This window comes from Phragmites australis, chromosome 1, assembly GCF_958298935.1.
Source record: "Phragmites australis chromosome 1, lpPhrAust1.1, whole genome shotgun sequence".
Taxonomy (NCBI): Eukaryota; Viridiplantae; Streptophyta; class Magnoliopsida; order Poales; family Poaceae; genus Phragmites; species Phragmites australis.
Genome location: NC_084921.1, coordinates 55,542,572 through 55,555,766, shown reverse-complemented (window position 1 = coordinate 55,555,766; position 13,195 = coordinate 55,542,572). Strand labels below are relative to the sequence as shown.

Sequence of the window (13,195 nt, the reverse complement as noted above, 5' to 3'; positions counted from 1 at the left end):
TGAAGGTAATGAGTACAGGAATACATAGTGTGCAGGAAGCAAAAAGAAACAGAAAAATAAAAAGAAAATAAATTAAGAAAATGGAAGAAAAATTATTGTAGACTTGTGGATAATTAATTTGCATGAATCTGTATGGGTGTTTTTGTAATTTTCCATTTTCTTCATCAAGAGAGTTGAGAGCCACAGGCCCACAGCTGCGAGAAAAGAGGAGAGATAGCGCAGCCTCCGCCTCTTCCCACGACGGCCATGCTGCTCCGCCTCCGCCTGCCGCCTCCGCCGGCCTCCGCGACATCTGCCGCCGCCGAAAGCCTCTCGTCCTTCCTCCCCTCCCCTTCCTTCAGCCGCTTCCTCCGCTTGCCGTCCTGCCGCCCGCCGCCGCGCCGCCGCCTCTCCGCCACCGCCGCCGCCTCCGCGAAGGGTAACGCTCTTCTCCCTGTGCCTTCCGAGCTGTCATTGATTCGAGAAATCGAGCTCTATGCGTTGATGAGGGATGGTTTTCCGTTCAATTTTTTAAACCGACTGATGCAAACTATAAAACGACGAAGAGATGCCTACTGATGAGTTTCTGCTGTGGCATTAGATTCGAGAGGCCTATTGGATTCGCTTCAGGAGAGGTATGACGTCATTGTGGTCGGAGGTGGCCATGCCGGCTGTGAGGCCGCGCTTGCGTCGGCTCGTCTCGGTGCGCGCACTCTTCTTCTTACACTCAACATTGATCGGATCGCATGGCAGGTCTGCACTAAGCTTTGTTTCATTCTTCAGTTCTAGATTTCTGGTATCCATTCTCAATTACGTACTAATATAGTCTTGGAATCAACAAATTATGCTTTCTGATTCCTGATGGTAAATATTCTAGTCAAGTTCATGTGCCAAAAATATGTGAACATTGAGTCCTGGTGTGACATAGTAAAAATCAAGTCCCTTACATGAAGAATTGATCCATTGAACCCTGTAGCATAAGAATTGAGCAATGTAAGATTTCTTCTGTGACAGTATGTCTATAAGACATGTATTTTGTTACAGATTTTTATATGGTATGTGTATCTGATGAAGTAATAAGATAATGCAGAAGATAAAACTGTTCCAACTAACAGTGCATGGACGAATTTTGATAGTGTGTCACAGATCTCAGTATGTCATAAGGAAGCATCCTTTGTCAAGGAATTGCCTGTAGATTTCATGCTGTTTTACACGGATTAGAAGTATGATTCTGGCCCCTGACTCATTTTCTGTCTTATGTTATGCAGCCTTGTAACCCTGCTGTGGGTGGGCCTGCAAAGTCTCAACTTGTCCACGAGGTAGATGCCCTTGGTGGTGAAATTGGAAAGATTGCAGATAGGTAGAAGTTTGAATGTCTTCTTATCTGGAGAAATGAATTCTCGTTTGCCTTTGCCTTTTTTTTTTTTTTTTTTTTGCCAAATTCCCTTTGCTTGTATTGGGGTGTTGGGCTTAGAGATCTACCTCTTCTTCTGATAGGTGCTACCTGCAAAAGCGTGTACTGAACAGCTCAAAAGGGCCTGCTGTACGTGCACTGCGTGCTCAGACTGATAAGAGAGAGTACGCAATAGAGATGAAGAACATTGTGGAAAGGTCAGTATATACTAAACCACTTTTATCATAAGTTGCAAACTTTACTCGAATTTGTACTCCTGGTTGGCAACTCCAAAAGTAGTTAGTGCTACATAAATTCTGAATATGCTTCATTTAGGTGACATCTCATTTAAATTTTGTTGACTTGATCACCATTTCAGAGCTTCTTAGGTTATACTCACAAATTTGTGATTTTCTTTAGTTTAAGCAGTACGAACGTGACACCTTCATGAATTTGGCATGTGATATTGTTGTTCCCGACTTAAGACCATGTGGTTACTACTTGACTAGTTTTCAGGTGGAGGTAAATATTTTACTCTGCATATTAGTTCTGTCATAGAGGTTAATATTTGTCTGCCTACCAAACTAATAGAGGTGAAGTTTTGTGATGCTATGTCGATATTTACTTCTGTTGATCGCATATAATTTAGTATTCAGTGTGATATCTTTCATGTTACTTATTGACTATTCCATGTATTATTTTTCAGCACAGAAAATCTTTTCATTAGAGAGGCAATGGCTACAGAGGTTTTGATAGGAAAAAATGACAGTGTTGAGGGTGTTCACACTTTCTTTGGCATGGACTTTTACGCACCATCTGTTGTACTTACCACTGGAACATTTATGAGTGGTAAGATTTGGGTTGGTAGGACATCAATGCCAGCTGGGCGAGCTGGAGAATCAGCTTCTCATGGACTTACTGAAAACTTGCAGCATCTGGGTTTTGAAACTGACCGCTTAAAAACTGGCACACCACCACGAATTGATCGCAGGACGGTTGACTTTTCTGGATTGGAACCCCAGCATGGTGATGAAGAGGTACATATAGTACATGCGACAAACTTCATCCTTGGCATATTCTTGGTTATCTGCATTCATAGCATTTTTCCTACTTGAATTGAGAAATGCAGATTCGGTAATTCAATAGCTTTTGATTACTGTTCTTTTTATTGGTTGTTTTACATTGCATATGAAGGCAAGCAACAAGATTAGTACTTTCAAATTAAATGCTCCAGAGGGGCTCTTGAGATCATTTCATTAAAAAAATCTGTATCGTCAGATAGTTAGATATAATAACACTGCTTCTGAGATGACCCAGTTAATCTGGTTTCTCTCTGATAAGTTATTGTACTTGGCATGATTTTTGTAGTTTATACAGCTGATAATAAAGTATTGAATAGAGTGTTTCTTGTATGTGTAAGATCAAAAGAAGCCTTGAATTCAGTACGCTGTCGGACTCAGAATATGTACATGCATTCACTAGCTAATCTAGCTGGTCGCACCTTTTAAACTATATGAGGTTTCTCCCACAGAAGTTTCACAGCATTTCCTGCATCTAGTATATGATGTATACCTTGTAGGTTTGCACCCATATGTTCAAGGAAATCATTTGCATTTAGAAATATATATATGTTCAAGGAAATCATTTGCATTTAGAAATATAGGGCTTGTCAGGAGGGGCTAAGCTTGAGGTTCAAGTTGCTTTTTATGTTTGTTTGAAAGATGGTGCTTCTTGAAACAGGTAGGCTGGTTTAGTTTTGATCCTGAATTTCACATCAAGAGAGAACAGATGTGCTGCTATTTAACACGAACTACAAAAGAGACACACCAAATTGTTATAGACAACTTAGGTGAAACACCAACATATGGTGGCTGGGTTGAAGCAAAGGGACCAAGATACTGCCCAGCAATTGAAGACAAGGTATTGTATCATGGACCTTTTTGGTTTATTACATGATAGTCTTTTCTTTTCTTGGATTGGTAATCAAACTTGTAATTTTCTTGCAAAGAATGAAGTACTACAAAAGAATGAAGTACTACACCCATAAAGACTGATTTACTCACTATACCAAAGATAACCAAGTTTTTTGTTTCAGATTGTAAGGTTCAAAGATAAAGAGTCTCATCAGGTCTTTCTTGAACCGGAGGGTAGAAATGTTCCTGAACTTTATCTGCAGGTATCTTCCACCTTTCCTCTCTCCATTCTACACCTTCTCCTTATCTTTGGTCAAATTTGTCTGAGACGTTGGCATATATTGTGCTTCTGTACTATTTTGTCCCCCATCTGTATGTGAAAATAATATCTATGCAATATTGCTTACCCAAAACCTACCTTTTTTTAGACGAGAAACCTACCACTTATGATCATTTATACATCTTTATTAGGGCTTTTCCACTGGGCTTCCTGAGAGGTTGCAATTGTCACTTGTGCGGACACTACCAGGGCTGGAGAACTGTCTAATGCTGAGGCCTGCTTATGCTGTTGAATATGATTACTTACCTGCTTATCAGTGCTCAAGATCACTTATGACAAAGAAATTTGAGGGCCTATTCTTCTCTGGCCAGATCAATGGAACAACAGGATATGAAGAAGCTGCCGCTCAGGTTTATTCATTGTTGCTATTCTGTTCTTTATAACTTCAGTGCATTGCTTTTTGTTGGTTGAACTAGATTGCTGGATCCTAAGCTTGTTGTATGTTGATTACAGGGTATTATTTCTGGAATCAATGCAGCTAGGCATTCTGATGGAAAATCACTAATTATTCTTGAGAGGGAAAGCAGTTATATAGGGACTTTGATTGATGATCTTGTTACAAAAGATCTTAGGGAGCCTTATCGCATGTTAACAAGGTACAGAATTTCAGTAGAAAATATTCTAATTATTAATGCTTAAAGAAACTGATGCGGAAAAACAGTTGTAGGGTCCTAAATAATAAACCTAGGCAGTGTTATGTAATATTTGTATTTAAGAGAAATTTTCAGTTGATAGTTGAGTTTAGTTTTTGAAAGCAAAAATCTGAGGACATCAATTGTCCGTATAATGATTATCATGATCCTCATCAGGCAATGTTTATCAGATGGAGCTAGTTTAACAGTATATAAATTCCTGACTAGAGAAATATTATACTGGGATATTTAGTGAGTCATATTATCGAAATTTCATTTTGTTTTGCTAACATAAAGTTACATGCTGAGTACTTCTAATTTCATATTATCCATTAGAAGGAACTTACCGTTCAATTAATTAAATATGACTCTTCTGATCATAAATTCGTTGGCTTCTTTTTATTACTGGGACAATTATGGACATCCAGCCGGTCAGAACACCGGTTATTGCTTCGAGCAGATAATGCTGATAGTCGTTTGACCCCTTTGGGACGAGAGATTGGTTTAATAGACGATAGGCGCTGGGAGCTTTATCAGTCAAAGCAAGCCCGCATTAAGCAAGAAAAAGAACGGTTGAAATCTACAAAAATGTCAGGTAAGCGTTATAATTTCTAAGCTAGTGACATATCTATTAAATACTGTATCATTCTTTTTGTTAGGTGTCCTAGAATGCATGCATTCAACCTTTTAGCTTTTGACCACAAGTTTACATAAAAGTGTTTAGATTTGTCACATGAAAATTATATTAGTAGATATGTCATCAAATCAACATCAACATCATTATATTTTCAATGAGTTCTGCTAGAATATAATTAGAAAAAGCAATGGTCAGAAACGTTTATTAAAGACTGTTGATGTCCTAATCGACAACTAAGAAAGAATGGAGGTGGTATTTTTATGTATATTAGTGGCCAATGTTTTAAAAGGTTGATTGCACACATTCTAGGACGACATGTATTTTGACTGGAGGTAGTATTATTAAGGTGTGCTTACTCAGTGCTGTTACTAGCATGGTTTTAGGCGCTCTAACTGATATTTCTGTTATTAGGAGGTGAATTTGCTGCTGAAGTTACTGCAGTTTCCAACCAACCCGTAAAGGATTCATCTACACTTGAAGCCATACTAAAGAAGCCACATATACAATATAAACTTCTTGATAAGCATGGATATGGAAATGAAAATTTATCTCGAATTGAGAAAGAATGCGTGGAGATTGATATCAAGTATAAAGGTTTTATTGCACGACAACAGAGTCAATTACAGCAGGTAATTTGCTCTGTGACTATGTTTTTTTCTTTCTGGAGTAAATTTATAGGGAAGTTGATGAACTGCTAGAAAAATGGTACATACATCATTCAAGATGGCCAACAGCAATGCATGTTGCATCTCTTGTGCGGATATTTGTATATTTTCCATTCTACAGATTTGCATTCTTTTTCTGTCTTGTTCAGCTCTTTGGTAGCTGTGTTCTGTTGGGACTCCCAGTATGGGAGCAGTGGTTGGCTCTTTATCTCTTCATTGAATAGAGAATGTTGTTGTACTTTTTTCTTCCTTTGCTTAAGAAAAGGTCCACGTCCATTGACTTTGCCGAGTTCAATTGTTTTTTTTATCTACTTGAAAAGCCTGCTGACTCTTCACTTTTTCTCTTTCCCTCTGTTAAGATTGTAAACCAAGAACACAGGAAACTTCCTGAAGACTTGGATTACCACTCAATGACAAATCTATCGCTTGAAGCTCGAGAGAAACTTTCCAAGGTAAGTGACCCATCTACTTTGAGAATATGTACAGGAACCTAAATGATGAGTCTACCTTCCCTTTTTTCTTTTTTGAACCTGAAAAATAACTCAAATCTTTTGTGATAATCCATGATTTAGAATTCTAAAGATATCAGTTACTATAAGTCGCGAATGCTGGTGACATCTTGTCTGAAACATTTTGTCGTGTGCAAGCATGAGCTCATTGTTTAAAATAGGCCATAGAAGAAAACATGGACCTGGCAAACTGCAGTTACATCTTATCCCATGTTTGCAAGAATGCAGATTGAGATGCCATGTTTATGTCCTCATTTTATTTAAATCATGTTATGATGCATTTGTAGGTACGGCCACAAACAATAGGTCAGGCTAGCAGAATTGGAGGGGTGAGCCCAGCTGACATGACTGTTCTCCTCATTTGGATGGAGAGCAACCGTCGCATGGCTAACCACACGAGACAGCAAGACCAGCTGAGATCCGCTGCAGTCAAGGCAGATGATTCTTCAGAGGAAGTGGTCCATGCCTCCACTGCGTAATTGGGTGAACTTGGTGCTGGTTCAGGCAACTGCACTTGGAGAAAGGAGTTTTTGTGAGGTAGTGTATGCAACAAATGGTGGTGATCCTGTGGGGCCCCTTTCTGTCATGGGTTTTCTCCCTACATGTGCATGTCGCTCAGAAATTAGAATGTTAGATCAGGCTGGTAATTACAATTGTAGAGAGTTTCTGATGCTTCATAAATTAGAAGGCAGAGTGTAGAGAATGACAACGAAAATGTGGAATGATAATGGAAAGCAGCCACTGTTCATCTGTGTAACACGAAATCTTTCCAAATTCTTGAATGCAACAAAGTAATACTACCATTTACAGAGAAATGTTGTCTGCATTTGTGCCATTTAAATTTACGTGGTAAACAAAAACATAACGCAAGGAAGTATAGTCTTGGTTGCAGTATGTGTTAATTTTGACTTCAAAAAAGTGCTGGATGAAGCCATGAACAGAGACATGAACAAATCACTAGTTTGTAAGTGTCATGTACAGAAGAAATAAGTAATCGCTAAAATCTCTGAATCATACACCATTAGTTAAATCCCCCTGTACCTTCTACGAGTCGGTAAGAACCTATGTAGAACACTAACATTCTGCCACGGTAAGCCTTGTAAAAACTAAAAAGCCTAAACCCAAATTATATCTAAAAATCTATACAAAGAATTTGCAGTACTCTCTCCGCAGCAACCACAAAATTGTCCTCTGCAAGACATGGCATAATTCCAATCAAATGTGCCGACTAGAAATAGGAGACAAGTCCTCATTTTAACTTTGGTGGGTGAAATGTAACCATGACTCCACTAACAGGCTAATGTAATGTTTCTTATGCAAAGGGGTGCATATAGTTTAACGAGTGTAACTTCATCCGAGAAAATCTATTACTATTTTCTTAAAATTAAAGAGGGGCACGAAATTCACGAAAGTAAATGATTGCTTACTCTAGCAAAGATTGGTTCGGAAGCCTCAATTCATATCCTATCGACTATAGGTGAAGCCACAATTGATAAATGTCATTTGAGCTGACAACCGAAAATAACCTGAACATCGGCTAACGATGTAATTTTCAGATAATAGTTGCAGCGGTAACATACTTTTCAGGTGAGGTAACTTTTGGAGGGCCTTACTGCAAATGTAGGAGTAGCATTTTTGTCCCCGTGTCCCTCCCGCGGAAACATCCAAGAATTTCGCATCCTGTGGCCACAATGACGCGTTTGTTGGAGGAACTTATATTAGAGCATCTTTCAGAGATGCGAAAAATTCACTTTTAATATCTTCATACAGAGAGTTTTTTTAATAAAATTCACTCTGTAAATCTTTTTTTAACTAGACTCTCAAAATTATTTCTAATTTTTTTGAAAACTAGCTAACCCTAAAACTATTTTTACTCGGATCTACCTAGACCCTCTCTAGATTTGTGGGTCCAGGGTCTATTGACTTGGGTCAAGGTTTTGACTTCAGTCAAAATCGACCCAGGTGAGAGGATTGATTTTGACTGGTCATTGATCGCTCACCAGCGACGAACGACAGCAAAGTTCGATGGATAGGTGGTACCAAGATGTCCAACCCACCAAGGCGAACCCATTTGTGGGGTCAACGGTGGCATGCACGCTGGTGAAGTGCGTCTGCGGTGGCAATGCGATGGCGGCTGTTGGGTGCGACGGTGGCGGCATGATTCAGTAGGGGGGATGGGGAGAGAGGGAAAGGGCAAGAGAGCTTTAGTGAAGCATGGGAGAGCTCACCAAGTGCTCGGCTTGGACGGGGTTGCGCTGGAGCGGCCTGTCAATAGAGAGGTTGGAGGGGAGCTTGAGGCGGCAGCTAGAGAAGGAGAGGATGGCGTGGACAAAGCTCCGGTTGGATGTTGGCTTAAGGAGGTCGAGGGCGAGCTCCTAGCGCTATGAGCTTGGACGGAGGATGATCGAGGTGGTGGACCTGGGGACGGTCAAGCATTTTGGAAGCGAGGGGCACTCCCCCAAGTAGCTAGCGATATAGGTAATTTTGGGTGTCGATAAACACTGGAAGTGAGATTGAAAGCTGTTGGAGCTAGAGTTTAGAGTGGAATTTTCTAAATGAGATTGAGAGAGTCTATGCTCTTACACGATGGTGCCACGATCGATCATTTCCTTTCCGGTGTGTGCAATGGAACACGTGTCCTGTGATGTGTACTTGGAAGGGCAACAAGGAAGATTAATCCGTTAAAGCGAAAAGGCATCCTGAACAATCCATTCCATTTTTGTGCCGACTGCCACTGCCGGCAGCAGATCTTAAGGGGTATACAGGAGTGACAACCGGTAGAGGGCGTAGCCTCTTTCTCTATTTTTTGCAAGACAAGAAAAAGAGGAGGAAGATAAAGTGAAGGAGGAGGAAGTAGATCAGCCTTCTTCTATGATTTTTTTGCGTCCGTCCCCGGCATTTGCCATGTGGTTTGCCTTCTCTCGGATTCATCAAATCTGCAAAGATCTCTCGAAGCAGGAGATAGTGTGAACGATCGACGTAGTAGCAGGATCGATGGTGACCATCCGATCTAACCTGTCAAAAGAAGCGACACATATGCATGCATGTCTTTCAAAGCATGTTAATCGATCCATCAGGTCACAAAACTCGCTATCGGTTGCATCTTTAATCGGGTACTGCTATACATACAACCGCGTTACAGCCTGTAGCATCTAGACCTCTAAGAAAGAGATAAGAGTTTCGGTGATTAATGACAACCATATCATTGTGTCTAACGTTTGAGCTTTTGAGCAGTGTAAAGGATAAAGAAAAACTTATTTGACAATGATGCCTTGATACTCTTGCCCGTTAAAAAGCTTATATGGACGATCAAATGACCGGAACTTGAAGGATAAGGATCTTCTAGATCTAAGTGTCACAAGGAGATGAATGACACTTAGAGTAGTATAGGTTCTATTTCTATTTAGTCTTTTGACCGTACTATAAAGAGGGGTTAAGAGTTGTAGCTTGACCTAGGTGAGTCTAGACATAGTCGATGCACACTTGTGACTTTCTATTGCTAGGTTAACCTCAAAAAGCTTTTGGCTCTGAATCTAGAAGATAGAACTCAAAATGGTTTTGAAATAGATAAATTCAGCGAAACTTAAATTCACCGGATGATCCTCTGTATCAAGAGTGAGTTCACCGGAGCAAATTCCTAAGAGTTCTGACTTGAAAAATTGTTGAAGACCACGCCGGATAGTCCGGCGTTAGAGAGGTGAGAACATCGGAGAAATAGAAAGCAGTGAAGTCCAGAACTAATTCCACTCACCGGATGGTCCGGCGTAGCAAAGCGTGATCACCGGATGAATTTACACAGAGAGGTTGCAAACTATCATCTGGCCCATTTCAATACGCCGGATGATCCGCCGTAAGTCCGGATTAATCACCGGAGGTTTAACGGCTAATGGAACAGTTAACGGCTATTTTGTCAGAAGTATTAGCACCGGATATTCCGATGTGAAGCGTGTTATTCACACTGGACCTTCCGGCGTTAAGAAAAAGTTCTGGGTTGTTAGGCAACGGCTAATTTTCGATCCTTAGCCTATAAATACCCACCCATTTGGACCTCTCAGCATCTCTTGTCATCCTGTAGCAGCTCATACACTTGGTGTGTCATTTAGAAGCAAGAGAGAGAGCACTTGTGTCAATTCTAAGTTCTTAGTTGAAGATTAAGGACTTCTTTGAGTGCTTGATGAGTAACAAGTGTGCATCTAGTTGTTGTCTAGGCTTGATCTTTGTCAAGTGAAGCTTGAGGCTTGTTACTCTTGGTGGTTGGCAACACCTAGACGGTCTTGGTGATCGGGGGATTTCTCGATGAGCTCTTGGAGGAATTGTGGGAGCCCTGAGAAAAGATGATGTACTTGGTTTGATACCCACCAATCCGGAGATGGAGAAGGGGTAATCAAGAGAAAGCACTTGAGCCTTGGTGACTCAAGGGGGAGCTACATCCTTGGTGGATGCTCCAACGAGGACTAGGGGAAGTGCCAATGTCGGTGTATTCAGAACCAGGGGTCCCTAAGTCCCGAGACCCGGCCGGCCATCCGCCACATGTCACCACCCTGCAAGGTAGGAAGAAGCTAAGTCCCGGGAGAAGGTGTTCGGGGCCGCCGCCTCTGGTTCCCGAGCACCCTAGTTCCCCGATGATCCGCAGATACTCGGGAGAGAGTGCTCGGGGCTGCACGTGGCAGCCCCCGAGGACTCGGTTCCCCGAAGGTCCCACCGAAGTGCTCGGGAGAGAGTGCTCGGGGCTGCACGTGGCAGCCCCCGAGGACTCGGTTCCCCGAAGGTCCCACCGAAGTGCTCGGGAGAGAGTGCTCGGGGCTGCACGTGGCAGCCCCCGAGGACTCGGTTCCCCGAAGGTCCCACCGAAGTGCTCGGGAGAGAGTGCTCGGGGCTGCACGTGGCAGCCCCCGAGGACTCGGTTCCCCGAAGGTCCCACCGAAGTGCTCGGGAGAGAGTGCTCGGGGCTGCACGTGGCGGCCCCCGAGGACTCGGTGCCCCGAAGGTTCGCGCAAGATCATTCGACGACCCGAAGGGTCCCGTCGTCAGGGTGTCATCCAGTCAAAGGCCCAATGCCGCATTTAATAGGCACGCGTGGCCTGACATCCTGACATCCTGACATTCTCAGCTGCCCACGCCCCAGTGTCTGACCCTGCCATGCACTGGCAGGGGGGGGCGTGGGTCCATTAAATGCACGGGTCCCGTCCCGTTTCATCCGGGTGCCTCGGGATAACGTTGCCAGGATCAAAGCGCTCCGTCGGCCACCCTGCCCTGTCAGAAGGACAAGACGGGGTGGGCGCACCGGGCACCTCTGAGGCTGCCCGGTGGGCCCCTTTTATGGCGCCCAGAGGCTTCCGCAGCGGCTGGTGGTCGAATGCGCGCCGCATTTCTCCACCGTCCCTGTCACTTCGCCAAGATGAAATGATTACGCCTTTCTCCGTGGCACCTTGGCATTCGCGTCCCCTCTTTCCCATTCAGGATATGTTGAGGTCGGCGCGCCTATAAAAGGAAAGGATGGAGAACACTAAAAGGAGGAGAACGACAGCCCCCGACCACGAGACGACCAAGAGACCAGACAACCAACAATCCCCGACGAACCGGACCAAAGATAGATCGACAGACACTCGAACCAGCTCAAGTTAAGCTAGAACATAAGAGCCTCAAGCTCTTTGTAAACAGTTCTCCCCTTAGAACCAGATACCTCCTTGAAGAATTCCCTTCAAGGATAAATATAGCGCTCATACAGGAGTAGGGTGTTACGCCTCCGTGCGGCCCGAACCTGTCTAAAACCCGGCGTACCCACTTTTTCTTGCATTAGGGTGATCGTCTCCCACCAGCCATCGCATTTATTTCCGTTCCCGCTTATTTCCCCAACAAGCTTTTCCAGGATCATCCCCCCGGCCGAATCTCTAAAAAGGGGTCTCTCGGGATCCCTGCGACAGGAGTTCACTCTCCGACAGCCAACTTCTCGAAACCTCAGGAAAAAATCGATGTTCTCTTCTCCAATTATTTACTTTCCCGCATCTTACTTTAAGCATCGTTGCTATTGCAAGTTCTTATTTAAGAATTCTCTCTCTGGGTCATTTTGCTTAAATTAGTTATATTGTCCTAGTTTAAATCCCATAGTCGCATTCCATTTTAGTTTTATTTGCTTAAGCGGTAGAAGTTTTAATTAATATCCCAATTCACCCCCCCTCTTGGGCTATTCGATCCTTTCAATTGGTATCAGAGCCTCGTTCTCTTGATAGGCTTAAAATCCTAGAGAAATGGCTTCGGGGAGCGGAAGTAGCGTGCCAAGGTTCGAGGGAAAGAACTTTGCCTATTGGAAAGTTCGCATGGCGAGCTATCTTGAGGCTATTTCCCCCGAGTGTTGGCAAGTAACCTCTGTTGGGTTTGATCAACCTTTTACCGAACAAGAAGTTAGGTGAAATACTAAGGCTAAGAATGCTATATTTGAGGGAATTAGTGAAGAAGTTTTCTCTAGAGTTAGAAGTAAGGAATTCGCTCATGACATTTGGGTCGCTCTTTGTGAAATTCATGAGGGATCTAGGAGAATTCGTGAAGAAAGATATCATGTGCTTATGAATGCTCTAAATCAATTCAAGATGTTTCCAAATGAATTATGCAATGACATGTATTCTCGTATGAACATGCTTGTGGAAGAAATCAATTCTCTTGAACTCACTCAATTGTCCGATGGAGACATTATTCATAGGATCTTGATGGTATTTCTCAAGCCACAATACAATATTGTTATCTCTCTTCTTCATGAAAGGGACATCAATGACATAACTATCATCGATGCCGTGGGAAAGATATGTGCTCATGAGATGTTCTTGTTTGGAGATCATGAGTCTTCATCCAAGAAAAACCTTGCTCTCAAAGCAAAGATGGTTGACAAGAAGAAGAAGAAGATCAAGCTTCCATCATCATCAAGTGAAAGTGATGAAGATGACGATAATGATGAAGATGATGATGATGACTCCGACACCGAGCTTGCTCTTCTCATGAGAAGAACCACAAGGATGATCTCTAAGTTTCAAAAGAAGGGCTACAACTATGATCCCAAGAAGAAGAAATTTCGTCCAAAGAAATTTGACAAGTTCGGTGGTGGAGACAAGAAGAAGTGCTACAATTGTGGTAAT

At 42.6% G+C, this 13,195-nt stretch overlaps 1 protein-coding gene across 1 annotated transcript; it reads left to right on the top strand.

The window, feature by feature from the left end:
• The first annotated feature begins 169 nt into the window (after positions 1-169).
• On the top strand, positions 170-6,883 carry LOC133929091 (uncharacterized). Its single transcript, XM_062375694.1, has 13 exons — positions 170-418; positions 581-732; positions 1,248-1,339; positions 1,477-1,590; positions 2,079-2,409; positions 3,113-3,292; positions 3,468-3,548; positions 3,757-3,975; positions 4,079-4,221; positions 4,686-4,852; positions 5,306-5,523; positions 5,919-6,011; positions 6,356-6,883. The coding sequence occupies exons 1-13, from the start codon at positions 247-249 to the stop codon at positions 6,545-6,547; spliced, it is 2,154 nt and encodes a 717-aa protein (XP_062231678.1). The 5' UTR covers positions 170-246; the 3' UTR covers positions 6,548-6,883.
• Positions 6,884-13,195: the final 6,312 nt, after the last annotated feature.

Coding starts and splice junctions, on each gene's coding strand:
- LOC133929091 (XM_062375694.1), top strand. CDS start 247: ATGCTGCTCCGCCTCCGCCTGCCGCCTCCGCCGGCCTCCGCGACATCT. Junction 419..580: donor CGCCGCCGCCTCCGCGAAGG/GTAACGCTCTTC, acceptor CTGTGGCATTAG/ATTCGAGAGGCCTATTGGAT. Junction 6,012..6,355: donor CTCGAGAGAAACTTTCCAAG/GTAAGTGACCCA, acceptor ATGCATTTGTAG/GTACGGCCACAAACAATAGG.